Source organism: Branchiostoma floridae, chromosome 5 (genome assembly GCF_000003815.2).
Source record: "Branchiostoma floridae strain S238N-H82 chromosome 5, Bfl_VNyyK, whole genome shotgun sequence".
NCBI lineage: Eukaryota > Metazoa > Chordata > Leptocardii > Amphioxiformes > Branchiostomatidae > Branchiostoma > Branchiostoma floridae.
The window spans coordinates 20973958-20986118 of NC_049983.1; the positions used below are offsets into that span (position 1 = coordinate 20973958).

The 12161-nt window shown below is 41.6% G+C and overlaps 1 protein-coding gene and 1 long non-coding RNA gene across 7 annotated transcripts in view; one reads left to right on the forward strand and one right to left on the reverse strand.

Moving 5' to 3' along the window:
• Positions 1–12161, forward strand: part of LOC118415978 (cadherin-like and PC-esterase domain-containing protein 1) — a 77041-nt gene that overhangs the window by 58658 nt on the left and 6222 nt on the right. For all 5 annotated transcript variants that reach the window (XM_035820972.1, XM_035820973.1, XM_035820975.1 and 2 more), the window contains one exon: positions 2797–2920. In XM_035820972.1, the coding sequence (XP_035676865.1) occupies positions 2797–2920 (124 nt within the window). The remainder of the gene's footprint in view (positions 1–2796; positions 2921–12161) is intronic.
• LOC118416007 overlaps positions 1–12161 on the reverse strand; it is a 40826-nt gene that overhangs the window by 16055 nt on the left and 12610 nt on the right. Inside the window, exon 3 of one of the 2 annotated variants that reach the window (XR_004831180.1) lies at positions 6140–9164. The exons of the other annotated variant lie outside the window; for it this stretch is intronic. This is a non-coding gene — a long non-coding RNA (uncharacterized LOC118416007). Of the gene's footprint in view, positions 1–6139; positions 9165–12161 lie in introns of those variants that run through there. 2 annotated transcript variants of the gene reach the window in all.

Genomic DNA, 12161 nt, shown 5'->3' on the forward strand with positions numbered 1-12161 from the left:
TTTATCTATTTTGAGACAACGTCAATAGTTAAAGTCAAGTAGACAGTTAGAAGACCTACCAATAAAGAATCTGGGTCACTCAGTTAGTATTTATTACTGTTCTGCTAAGCTGTCAGAAGCTGTAAAAGTCAAAGAGCCTTCTGGGTTAGGTGACTCCTGGGTGTAAATCTCCAATGGAAATAAATACCTTTGGTTTGAGACTTTGACAGTCTCCTGTGAGTGATGCATTCAACAGGTAGTTCAGCATGAAATTTTAAATCTGGGTCAAGAAATGCTGCCATGCTAACAATGACAAGGACAGCCTGCAAGAAATCAGGCATTTTCCTGGGCAAATGTAGGGTGGAAAATCAACACCAGCAGCCTGACCCTGCTCACATACATCTGCTTGCCCACACCAATTAACCATCTAATAGACAGCATTGGTACACATGTGCCACTGACACTCATGTCCCAAGGTAGGAAACACTATAGCCTTGTTGGCAGCCCTGTGCTTTTAGCAAATGTTTTACCAGTCCAGAGTTCTTGTGGTTTTGTGATGTGTGAACATGGGTGCGGACAGTGATATTTTCCTAGTCTTTATTGGCACATGTATCTCCCATTTTTAGGCTGTGGTGAAGGATTTCCTCCCCAAATGAACGCCCTTGGAAGCAAGTTACGAGATGATAAAATGGAAGCTGTAAAAAGCCTGTGTCTGACCACATGGGGATTCTGCTGGACATTCCAGAAGTCTGTCAGCTACCCTGTGGTAGCCATTTCCCTGCTCCATACCCATGCTTTTTTCCCCATCTTTACAACTACAAGGTCTGCCAATACAAAGCTGCTGACTCAGATATGCTTGGGGAGAAAGACATTTTTGTTATTAAGATGTTGACAACAGGATACGTCCCAAGCAGTGTAGTGACAGAAAGGGGTAGGGGAGCTGACCAGGGCTCCCTCCTAGTGCTCCCACATCAGCCATATTTCCCTTTCCTACCAGGCAGAGGGCACACTGCTCTTTGAGTAAGGGCACGGAAGCTTCCCCCAACCAAGTTAGCTGTCCCTGTCCCGCTGTGACGACCCTGTTCTTCACTTGAAGAGCAGATTCCTGTCCGCTGTCCTATGGAGAGGGGGTGGTTTGGTGTTAGATGCACTGTCACTATGTAGGACAACATCCTCCAAGCTGGCCCTGTTTTGCCTGTGATGTAGGATTAGCTTTCTCTGAACTCAAGAGGAGCGTGCTGTGACACATACCTCCAACATTACCCAATCATACTGTAGGGATTGAGCTGACGAATACATTACATAGTTAAGTTGCAACTAGCTTATGTCTTTCAACAGAGTTTGCCAAAGGCATGTTTAATTTGCAACATTTGACACTTCATCTGACAATACAAATATGACCCACATATTTTGATTTATCCTTAGATAAAGCAGGGAACCTACCTTCTTAAATTGCAAGGTTTGGACTAAAGGAAATACGGAATAAGTAGCCATCAAAGCCTTGAATGTTAAGTTGGACTGAAATGACATGGTATGGTATTCTGACTAGGGACACAATGTTCTGCATTGCGAGGTCTGCAACCACATCCCTCCTGCACCTATTAATGTCTACTTGGCTTTTTATATTGCTGTGACCAAATGGCCAAGTGCACATCTCCATACTACATTGTGTATGTTATACATGTACATTTATATGCACAGACTGTCCTTCAGCATTGGATTTAAGTACACGTTCATTCAAAATGATGTGTGTGGGTGTGTCAGTGTGTTCATTGATCATTGATGTCAACAGACAAGCACACAGAATAATATATGAGCTGTTGCATGGCTTCCTTGTGAGCTTTAACAACATTGTCGGTGACAACTGATTTCACCACAGGGCTTACCCACAGAAAAAAGTACAAAGCTGACCTTGTGGGATCCAGAAGGGAAAAACAGCTTGAGGCAGATTTATAACGAATCCGGAAGTTGTGAGTCAACACCTGGTCACCGCAGTCCCCAAATTTTCACTTTCTTTGAAGAAGTGAAAGTGATTTTGCACCCTGTGTGAAGTCTGCTTGTACAAGGGATGTTTAGTTTCTTAGGAGTCTGGTGAAGTAACAGTTGAGAAGGGTTCAAGGCAGGTTCTTACAGCGAGGGTCTGGGCGTCAGGAAGACGTCTCCGCTGGGTACTAATTCTTCTAATCCATGAAATCTGCGGGCAACTTTGGTCGAAAACACCTGATGGAATCTTACTCTCATGTATATCGGTGGACAAGTTCTGTTTTGTTCACACAAAGTGACAGTATAGACGTTTAACTATTACTGTAGACATTGACATTGGAGCCAACCAAAGCAACAATTTGTGTGAACCTGAAGCCAAGATATTCCATTTACAAGTTTCAAGGGTTAAGGGGATCCAGACTAAGCAATCTACTTCACAAGACTGCAAAACAGAAAACAGTCATGAAGATTTAATATCATTCCCTTTAGGGTCCCTTTCATGTCTAATTTGGGACGTTCCACCATCTCAGTAGGACTGTAGCCCTGCAGTGTACGGTACCACTCCCCTCTCCACAGTCCGACAAAAACACATCATTAAAATCTACCCACTGGCCTTAAATCTGCAGGATTCTTAACATATAAATCTTTTGTAAACAAGATCATACTGTTTGATAAAAGACGGGGGGGGGGCGGGGGGGGATGAAATGGGTTGGTCTTGACAGAGTTGCTAACTGGTCAGGATTGCAACACGTATGATGATTTCTGTATTGTATGATCTGTAAGTAACACTGTTATCTAACTGCAAGTATCTTTGTTATATTTTCCCCCTTACAGGACTGTGACATGCGGGTTTTCATAACAGAACCATGTGGTCTCCAGCCAATCAGAGACCAGTCCTGGGATAGGTACATGTCCCAGCATGCACTGCTGCCACCTTGCCAAAGTGGGGATGTACCAGGTGAGACATTCATCATAACACCATTCAAATGTCCTTGACCATTTAATTCTAGCTCAGAGGCTTGGGGGGTTAAAGATTTTAATCTTGGTTTCTGCTGTAACTTTAAAACAATGTCTCAAAGGACCAATTAGCACACATAGGTGTCAACACTTCAGAGACTTTCAAGAACTTGTATAACTAACATATTGACCTTAACAGTTGCCCCTCCTCAACACCCTACAAATGCTTCAGATTGCATTCAGTTGCCGTTAGCGTAATTAGTTCTTATTATGAAAACATGTGTCATGTGTGAAAGACAATAATCTCTTTAAATCTAGCCATGATACTGAGGGATGGCATCTGTTTTGAAATGGCTGATCTGTTGGCAGTACCAGTGCAGGAGAATGCAATGCCCCAAGATAAAGTGATGAATGACATCATGAAAGTCACTGACAGAATTAGACCCAAAGGCAATTATTCTAGATATTTGAGAAGTGGTACATGTTGTATGCAGAAAGTCATGGGATAAGGGGGAGAAAATTTCTCCTTTTTTGTTGTTGCTGTATTTCCTATCATCTATATGGGGGTCTGCTGATCCAAGTCCTGTTTTCGTCTAAATTGAGCGGGAAATGGTTCTCCCAAATCCTACTAAATTTGTAGCAGATACTGATAACAATAGATGGCTTTTATGTCCAAATGAAGGCAAGGGGTGTCAGCAATTTGTCCTTGATCTCTGGTATTAACTTTGACTCTACAGGGAATCATTGTTATTTGCAAATTAGAAGCTCAAAGTTGTTTTGAAATCTGACTCATTTCTAAATGTATCTAAGTCTTCTGATATAACAGAAATCTTTATTAAATGCTACTTTGTTGATACAGTCATTGCCTCGTGAGTAGAATTCTCCCTTCAATATCAGGCAATATTCAGATTCCTACTAAGATCTTTATCCTAAATTGTCGCAACAGGATATTAATAAGACATGTTGTTGAGATAAGGGAACATATGTTCACAGACCTACATGTACATTTTGTATGTTGCCCTATCAAGTCTTATTCATGTACTTGACCATTGTGTGACTCGTGTACATTTTGAAACCTGTAATGAAAGAATTAGAATTACAGCCTGGTCTTGATTATATTCTTAACTACTCTAATACCACTTCTTCTTAGGAAGTCAGGTCATTGTAAAACAGTAATCACAAAACCAATATTTGTCAGAAGTTAGTTTTGAACTTGTGACTATGTTTAAAAGTCCAATTTCTCAAGGAAATAGAGAAACAATGGCGGAAAGTGTGAATAACACTCAGCTGAGCTGTCCAGAAAGGGTGTTCCACGTATCACAAATCACGGAGCTCAATTAACTCAACAGTTATGGAACGACATGCTCATCAACAAGTTCAAAGCACTGCTGTGGTCTGCGTCATAAATCCTTATATCCCACAAAGGAAGACGGTGCGGTGGGAAACAAAGGTTACGTTAACCGACACTGTTCTAAAGCACCACATGTGGATCGGTGCTTCCGGCGGCCATTGCTTTTTATCTTTTTTTCTTTCTCTACAGTTGCACTGATCTCACAGATGTGAACCTGTGAATAACATGTTCTCACACGTGAAGCTTGAAACTTAAACAAGTGGTACAGAGAGCTGGTAAAGCCGATAAATGTTGGTTACAGTGTCAACACTCATACTTAATGAGCGAGATGCTGTAAGACCAGTCCTTTTGTAACACCTGTGACATTTGGACAAAGTGGATGACTCTGTCTTGAAAGAGAGTCATTTCTTAGGATCACCTTGAAGTGGAAGCTGGTAAGTCTCAGAACTTGGCAATCCCCCAAATAAACCCCCACAAGGTTGTGACTCTATCAGTCTTTGGTGTGTTTCCAAATTCTTTTAAATACTCTGCTCACTTAATCTTACAAAACGTTTGTATATACTTGTATAACTATGATGTAATGAAATACACAATGTATGTATGACTTCAAGGAGAAGATGTTAACACTATTGCACTATATTTTGGCCTTTTACAGTTTATCATTGGAAAGTTTTTTTTTTCAATTTGTATTGTAAATATAGCAAGGCACAGAAGGGGACTATATTCAGCACCCTTAAGGTTAAGGTTTAGAATATCTAAAAAGCTGATTTTCCATTGTACCCTTACGTATCTCAATCGTACTTTGCCTGTTCTATCTATATTGTTACTGAGCTACAGTATGGTGGCAACCTGTAACCATTTCCCAGTACAGGATGGTTTGTGTCTAGCAGGGAGGAAGGAGGAACCTGTCACAAGTTTGACAGGCAGGGAGGGAGGGGGGCTGTCTCTCAGGGACTTTCTCACACCCAAGGAACCGCTGATGTTGGAAACAACATTGCAGACAAGGAAAGATCAAAGCTTGAGGGAGTTTGGACTAGTGACACAGAGGTCCAACAACTTAATACAAGCCTTTGCCGGTTTGCCCCTTGCCAATCTTAATTTTCTCATAGCAGCAGGGTCCCTGGCATCAAACACTTATTACTGTAACAAGTTTATTTGGAACTAAATATTCTACCATTTGGTGCAAGTCTTTCCTTTATAGAAAAAGCAGATGTATGTGCTCTGAACTTCAGGTACACTGAAATATGACAAGAAAAGAATTTTGGTGTTGGCACTGGGTTTGAAACCATCCTCACCCCCCACCATGGAAGGAAGAGAAAAACAAGAGTAGTGTAGATGAGGGCCCCCAAGGGGGGGTACCGACAACGCTCTACGCTAAATTCGGGAGGGCCGGCTACGTAGTACGCTAAATTATGGACGCTGAATTACGCTCTACGCTAAATTACGAAGTTTCCAAATGCATTATGCAAATCTTAATCGTCATTTGGCTGAACTCCGCCGACGGCAGAACACGTGAAGAGGAGATCTAACAACTTGAACTTATTATTTCTTCAACAATATTCAAACTGTATATTACTAAGACGATATAAAAGCGCCCGTCTTGCTGGTCATAGGCGGCGACAGCAAATTTCTTATGTGGCGTAATTTTCAGCACTTGTAGCACCGAAAGCGGAGGCGCGACAATCCTAGGGGCGTCCGGGGGCATGCTCCCTCGGGAATATTGTGAAATCTTGACCCTCTGAAACGCTATATTCTGCATTTTGAAGGGCAAATTTTGCTCAAAGACTAAGCTAAGTTGAATGGCATTTCAATTAGAAATTCAAATGGTTTTAGCTTTAAACTATGTGAGGGCAACGCCCCCAAACATCATTTTCAGATTTCGAGTGCCGAAAGCACGAACTGTCGCAAGGTACGTACGGGAAAATTTAAAAATTTATACCCTCTGAAACACCATTTCCTGCATTTTGAGGGACAAATTTTGCTGGCCGCCTATATGCTCAATGTAATGACATTTCTGTCCGAGAAAAGTTTTGGAGGGCAACGAGCCCTGGAGAGTCGTGAGCGCCGGAGGCCCAAGCCGTCGCAAGGCGAAGGCCCGCGCAGAGAAAAATCTGAAATCTTGACCATCTCAAATGCTATTTCCTGCATTTAAGAGGCACATTTTGCTTGTCAACTAAGCTAAGTTCGGTACAGAAATTTCTACTAGTTGGGAGGCGACGGTCCCGCAACATATTTTCACCATGTCCAGAGCCGAAGGGATGAGCCATCATCGGCGACATCGCAAGGAAGGTCCGGCGAAATTTTGAAATCTGGACCCTTTGAAACGCAATTTCCTGCATTTTCGCCGGTAAAGTTTGCCGGTAGACTAGTTAAGTTTAATAAAATTTTGATTACGATTTACGAACAATTAATATGAATTACGTTTTACGGTAAAATCCGGTTAGCTTCTACGTAATACGTTAAATTAAAGGGGCCAATATCGCTCGACGCAAAATGCACCGAGTACGCTCTACGTTGAATTTGAGCGGTCCCGCTACGGAGTACGTAGAATTCAAAACCGCCGATTACGCTCTACGAAAAAGGGCTTTGGGGCCCTCGTAGATGGACATCTTCATGCTGCAGCTGTGGGGATAGAAGCATGCATCTCTCAATAAAGCACAAATTTATGACACACATGGTTTATCATGGTATAAGATCTATAAAATCCCAAGGGAGGTAATAAAACTGGTTGGGGCATAGAAGGGGAATAACTATAAATTGTTAGAAGGTGGAGTGGAAGGTTTGAATACTATCTACCTGTGGTCTTACCTTCTGTTTACCTGGAAACAGATACACACGTAGAGAGGTTACCTGGTTCCGTCGGTGAAGACAGGAACATCACTGACATGTTGTTCTGAGCGACAAAGTGTAACGACTGCACTTGAAAAGTGAACTAGTTGCCATCATGTCCAGTGATATCCGCTCCTCTATTCCTATACTAACATCATTACGGAGACGTGGTGAAAGCTACGACATGTGAAGTAGCTTGAACTTCCTACAAAGGAGGTCTCATCTGTCAGCAGCTGTTCTCAGCCCAAGACAAGGACTCCAATGTAGCCACCATGTTAGTTTACTTCCGTTGTAAAGTTTCCTCCTTCAAACCCCATTAGGAACCATTATGTCCTAAGATCTACAACCACAGCGTGGCTAACCTTGAAGGAGAAAGACTTGCTCATTGAGGGAAGCACTGTTTGGTCAGGTTTTTCTGCCTCGTAAAATCTTTCATCTTGTAGATAGTGTGTCATTATGTGACTTAATCTTGTACTCTCAACACTCTGTAGGTTACTAGAGAGCAGTATATAAGAGTTAGTGGCTCATCTTATTACCAAACATTGCAGTTCAGTGAGGTTCAATACTCATAAGACAGATGGATGCTTTACTTACTTTTGAAACCATGTATTCTGTGTCAAATATGTCTTCTAGCAAACTCCTGTATTATCCCAACTCTTCCTAAGGAAAGACTGAATGTCACAAGTGAAATTTCACTTACCGTTGACTTCTGCTAGAATTACGTGAAATTACGTTTATCATTTTTGTGACTCTAGTTATCATAGTAGCTAACTATGAAACAGTTGAATCTACTTTCCTTTGATAGAATTCTCTGCCACTTCAGCAATTCTAATAACTGTTTGGAAATGAGTTGCAGGTCATCTTGTCAACTTCTCAGTTACTTGAGATTCTGTAATGTTTTTAAAAGATCACCCATGACCATGATCTTGACTGTTAGTTTTCAGATCTCCATTGAGGTTGAGCTTGTAAACAGCAAAGGAATTAACTTGAGCCTCCAACAACAACTTCTATAAACATTAGGGGCCTTTGTGCCAGTGTGGTTGTGTCCTGGTGGTCTCAATGGCTTTCAAATGCTCTTGCTCTTGACCTTGAGAACAGTGTCTGATTTAAGACTGGTTCCTGTTTAGAGGTGTTTCAACTGTTAAGTCTCTGAATAGGGCATGGTCTTAATTACATTCAGATTTACCTGTCCTAAATGTACACAGAAATGTTCCTGTTTATTAAGCCTGAGGTCTAGCTTTTTATCCATAGTACTGTTGCTTTCTGTGTAAACATTAGAAATTGTGTCAGAAGTAAAAGTAGAAAGAGACCTAAGAAGTAAAAAAAATGATAAGCAAACTCTATGTGTAAAAGAGTGTGTCCTTTGCTCTACTTACTATAAACATGTATCTATTCTGAAAGGATCTGTTAACTTGCTTTGCTTGTTTCCTGCTATCATAATGTGATTTACAGAATCTGCAGTTGTTGTTTTAAAACGGGTCAATGGCAAAGTCTACCCTAGCCTCCTGACAGAATTAATTCATTGTGAAATCCCCATAGAGACTGGCAGTTAAACTTCCATCTACATTCAAAGTGTTTTGCCATACATGTACACTTGGTACCTTCCAGGCATTATGGGTTGTTACATGTTACATGATGCACACTAGACTGCTGAAAAAAGCATCTCCTCTTTGTGGCCATCAAACTTGGAGCTTTTCATGCATACATGCACATCATGATCATTTGCAGGGCTAGAGTCCCTGCTTGTATAACATAAGTCAGGGTTTTCAATTGTGACGTAATGACCCAGTACTGCAGCAAAACAAAAATTACATAGAGTCGCAGTGGAAAGCGTGCAGCACTTGTCAGTGATGGTGTCATTGTATACTTGACAGTCAATACCTAAGTACTCTGACGCATTTGTCCACTGAAATAGCAGGTGCTACGAACAGTCCGTAACTGTGACAAGCAGCAGATCCCTGGTTGTGTTCCTGGGAGAAGAGAAGTAATGGACAGGGTGAGGTGGGGTAATCCTCTCTGCTGCTGTTCACCATCCTACTGACACCTCAGCTTCACAGACTTCCACCTGTAAATCACAAGGCGGGTGTAAAAGGTTCTGTAGAATACTTGGGCCTTGATAACACCTCACATTTAACAGGTGGCCACCATAGAAATGGTCTTGGTGCATGGGTCAATGATCAATGGGAAAATGATAATCTAAGGGACCACCAGAAGTGGCCACAATGGCCAGATGGTCCTTATGCAAAGGTGGTGACTAGTACAGGTTTGGCTGTACATCAGAAACCTTAGGTATGTGAAGGATAGCTGGATTATATCTTCTGAGACATATACACACAATACCACCTCACTGCAAGCCCCGGCAATGTCAGCTTCCTAAGTAGAGATATAACTCTCAAGAAACAAGCTTGGCAGGAGCATGATTATGTAACCTCTCTTTATCAAGGTAAACTTTAATGGAATGCGGATTTGTGGTGCTCACACCTCCCCTTTGACCATGACATACATTGTACTTCTTTCTTTCCTGTCAAACTGAGTTCTGTCTACTTACAGGAATTCTATACAAAATGCAGGCCAAGGCTCAAATGGGTAATAAAGCAAGCCAACCTTACAAATAAACAGCTCCAAAATCAAACAAATTATTTGTCACTTCAAAGCAAAATGTTCAAGATAAAAATGCCATGAAAGTATGCCAGCCTTCCACATTCAATGAGTTACAGATTGACGTCAGATTCTTAGACCTCACCTTCCTGACTGGCCCCAGTCTGAATAAACAGGTCGCAGAAAGAAACAATATGAACAGATTTATATGGATGAAGCTATAGATGCCAGATCTTGCCGGTACTTCCTCTAACAACCGGAACACCTTTCAACATTTGTAAAACCCCTAATCCAATTGCCCTTTCATGACCACTGAGGTTTTAAAGCTTGTTTGTTCAGGATGAACAAAGAATTAGAGTGGGTTTTTATGTGAGATTTGTGCCCAACATCTTCCTGTGGCCGACTTTTTCATTGTCGCTGTTTCTGATTTTCAAAGTGGTCATTAGCTGTTAGCATTGCCAGGTCAGGCCTTTATGTGAGGATTACTTTTCTTCATACCAAAGTCCAGCAGCTGTTTATCACAACATCGAGAGGAAGAAGGGGGTGTCTGTAATTAGTCACAGGTGAAGTCATAACTCCAGTCCTCCCTCAAGGTGTGCAAAGGTCACAACTGTTACAAACTGGTAACTGTAAATCACATTTCATTAAGACTTTATTGTGTGATAAAACATGGATTCATTTCTTATTGCTCAAGTCTTTGATGTTATTGAGTTTGTCCCTTTCAATGTGTTCTAGCATCTTTTTTTCTTGTTGATTCTGTTCATAATGGATAGATGGGTAGGAGACAAATTGAGAATCTCACAAACATGTGAGCAAGCTTACGATGTCCCTGTAAAAGTATTTACAGGAGGCCAGCCTATTGCATCTTTGGTGGTGAGGACATTTCTGGCAAAAGTATGTTGTTATACCCTTTCCTTTAGAGAAGGAGTAGTTCTTGAAAACAAGTTGATGGTGTCCTGACCTTCACCTGTCCTACTTTCCTGTACATTTGAACCCTGCAGTCTCCACTGACCAATAACTCAGGTGTGTTCTCAGCCTGATTACCTGCCTGTGCCTGCAGCTTGTCAGTACGGCTTCCTTTCCTGCATGGAGGTGCTGTATATCAGGGTTTACCCCTGCTAGGATCAGAAGAAAGGAGGGAAGCTCAGCATTTCCATCTGAACCAGAACTAAGCCTTACACTGTGTCTGTACCAAACAACAGCCTCTGTGTGGGGAACTTGAAGTTGACCTGGGGATATTTACTGTTCTTAATCCTTCTGGTCCCATAGTGATAGCTTGGCTGTTCCTGATCCACCAATATGTACTTGAATCTTACCCAGTCAATACAACATGTCAGAGGAGTGCTGTTTGGGTTTTCAGCCTATGAAATGTATTTGGCATAGCAACCTGTGAAGACCTTGACATCAAATATCAGGAAATCTTCATTTTGCCTTATAGACACAAGGACATACCAGGTTTGTAGTTGCCATAGATTTACAGCATGGACAACTTCACAAATCATAACCTTACCAAATACGCTGTCAAATGAAGCTTCACAGAGAGTCTGTCTTAAATGTCCGCTGACCATTCAAAATGTCAAACTGTTTGTCTCAAGGAGCTCAGACCAGACTGATAAACCAAGAGGAGGCATACGCTGTCTTTCCCACATAAATTGACAGTCACTATGGTATGTTCTATCCATACCACATAAACAGAAGCCATATAGTGACACATTTTTCACCCCCAGCAAGTTCAAGAGTTCAGGACCTGGGAAGTCTTACCAGCAAGGCTGGACAACCTAAACCATACCACACATGACACTGGCAATCTAGCATGTAGCCCCCCACCTGGAAACCATTGTATCTGGCTTTGATCTTAACCAACAACCAGTGTTCGGGTGTCCAGGCTTGGAAAAGAGATCAAGAACACCGCAAACTCTCCTCCTCTCCAAGAAAAAGAAAACAGCGAGCAGGTAATCACAATATAGAGGGATACCAGCCCAGGTTCTGAGAAAAGTGCACGAGTGTTGTTTGAAAATAACACTGTGTGGGTTCTTGAGAGGATATTTGACACAATCTGATGACAACAACTTGAACCTGGCATACCAGTTGGAAAGGTCGTGTGCTGCATAGAATCATGGGGAGTTTTCACAGTTCATGCTGCTTGCAGCTTGTAATTCAGATCAAGTTGACATGTTGGTGAGGTATTTAATACTCAGTGAGACTGCTGACCTTAAGTCCCAACATCATGAGAAAACCTTGTGTTGAAATGTACTGATAGGAAATGTGGTTAATCAATTCTTTGGAACTTGCTGTTTTATAGACATAAAGTTAAGCTGAGTTTCCTTAAACCTGTCGTTTGAGCAAGCATGTGGCCACATTATGTAGTAACCTGATGTATCAGTAATTGATGTCTGAAACATAATGATTTAAATTTTTAATCCCTTTTGTTTGATGATGAACCTTCTCTCTGTTGAACCATAAC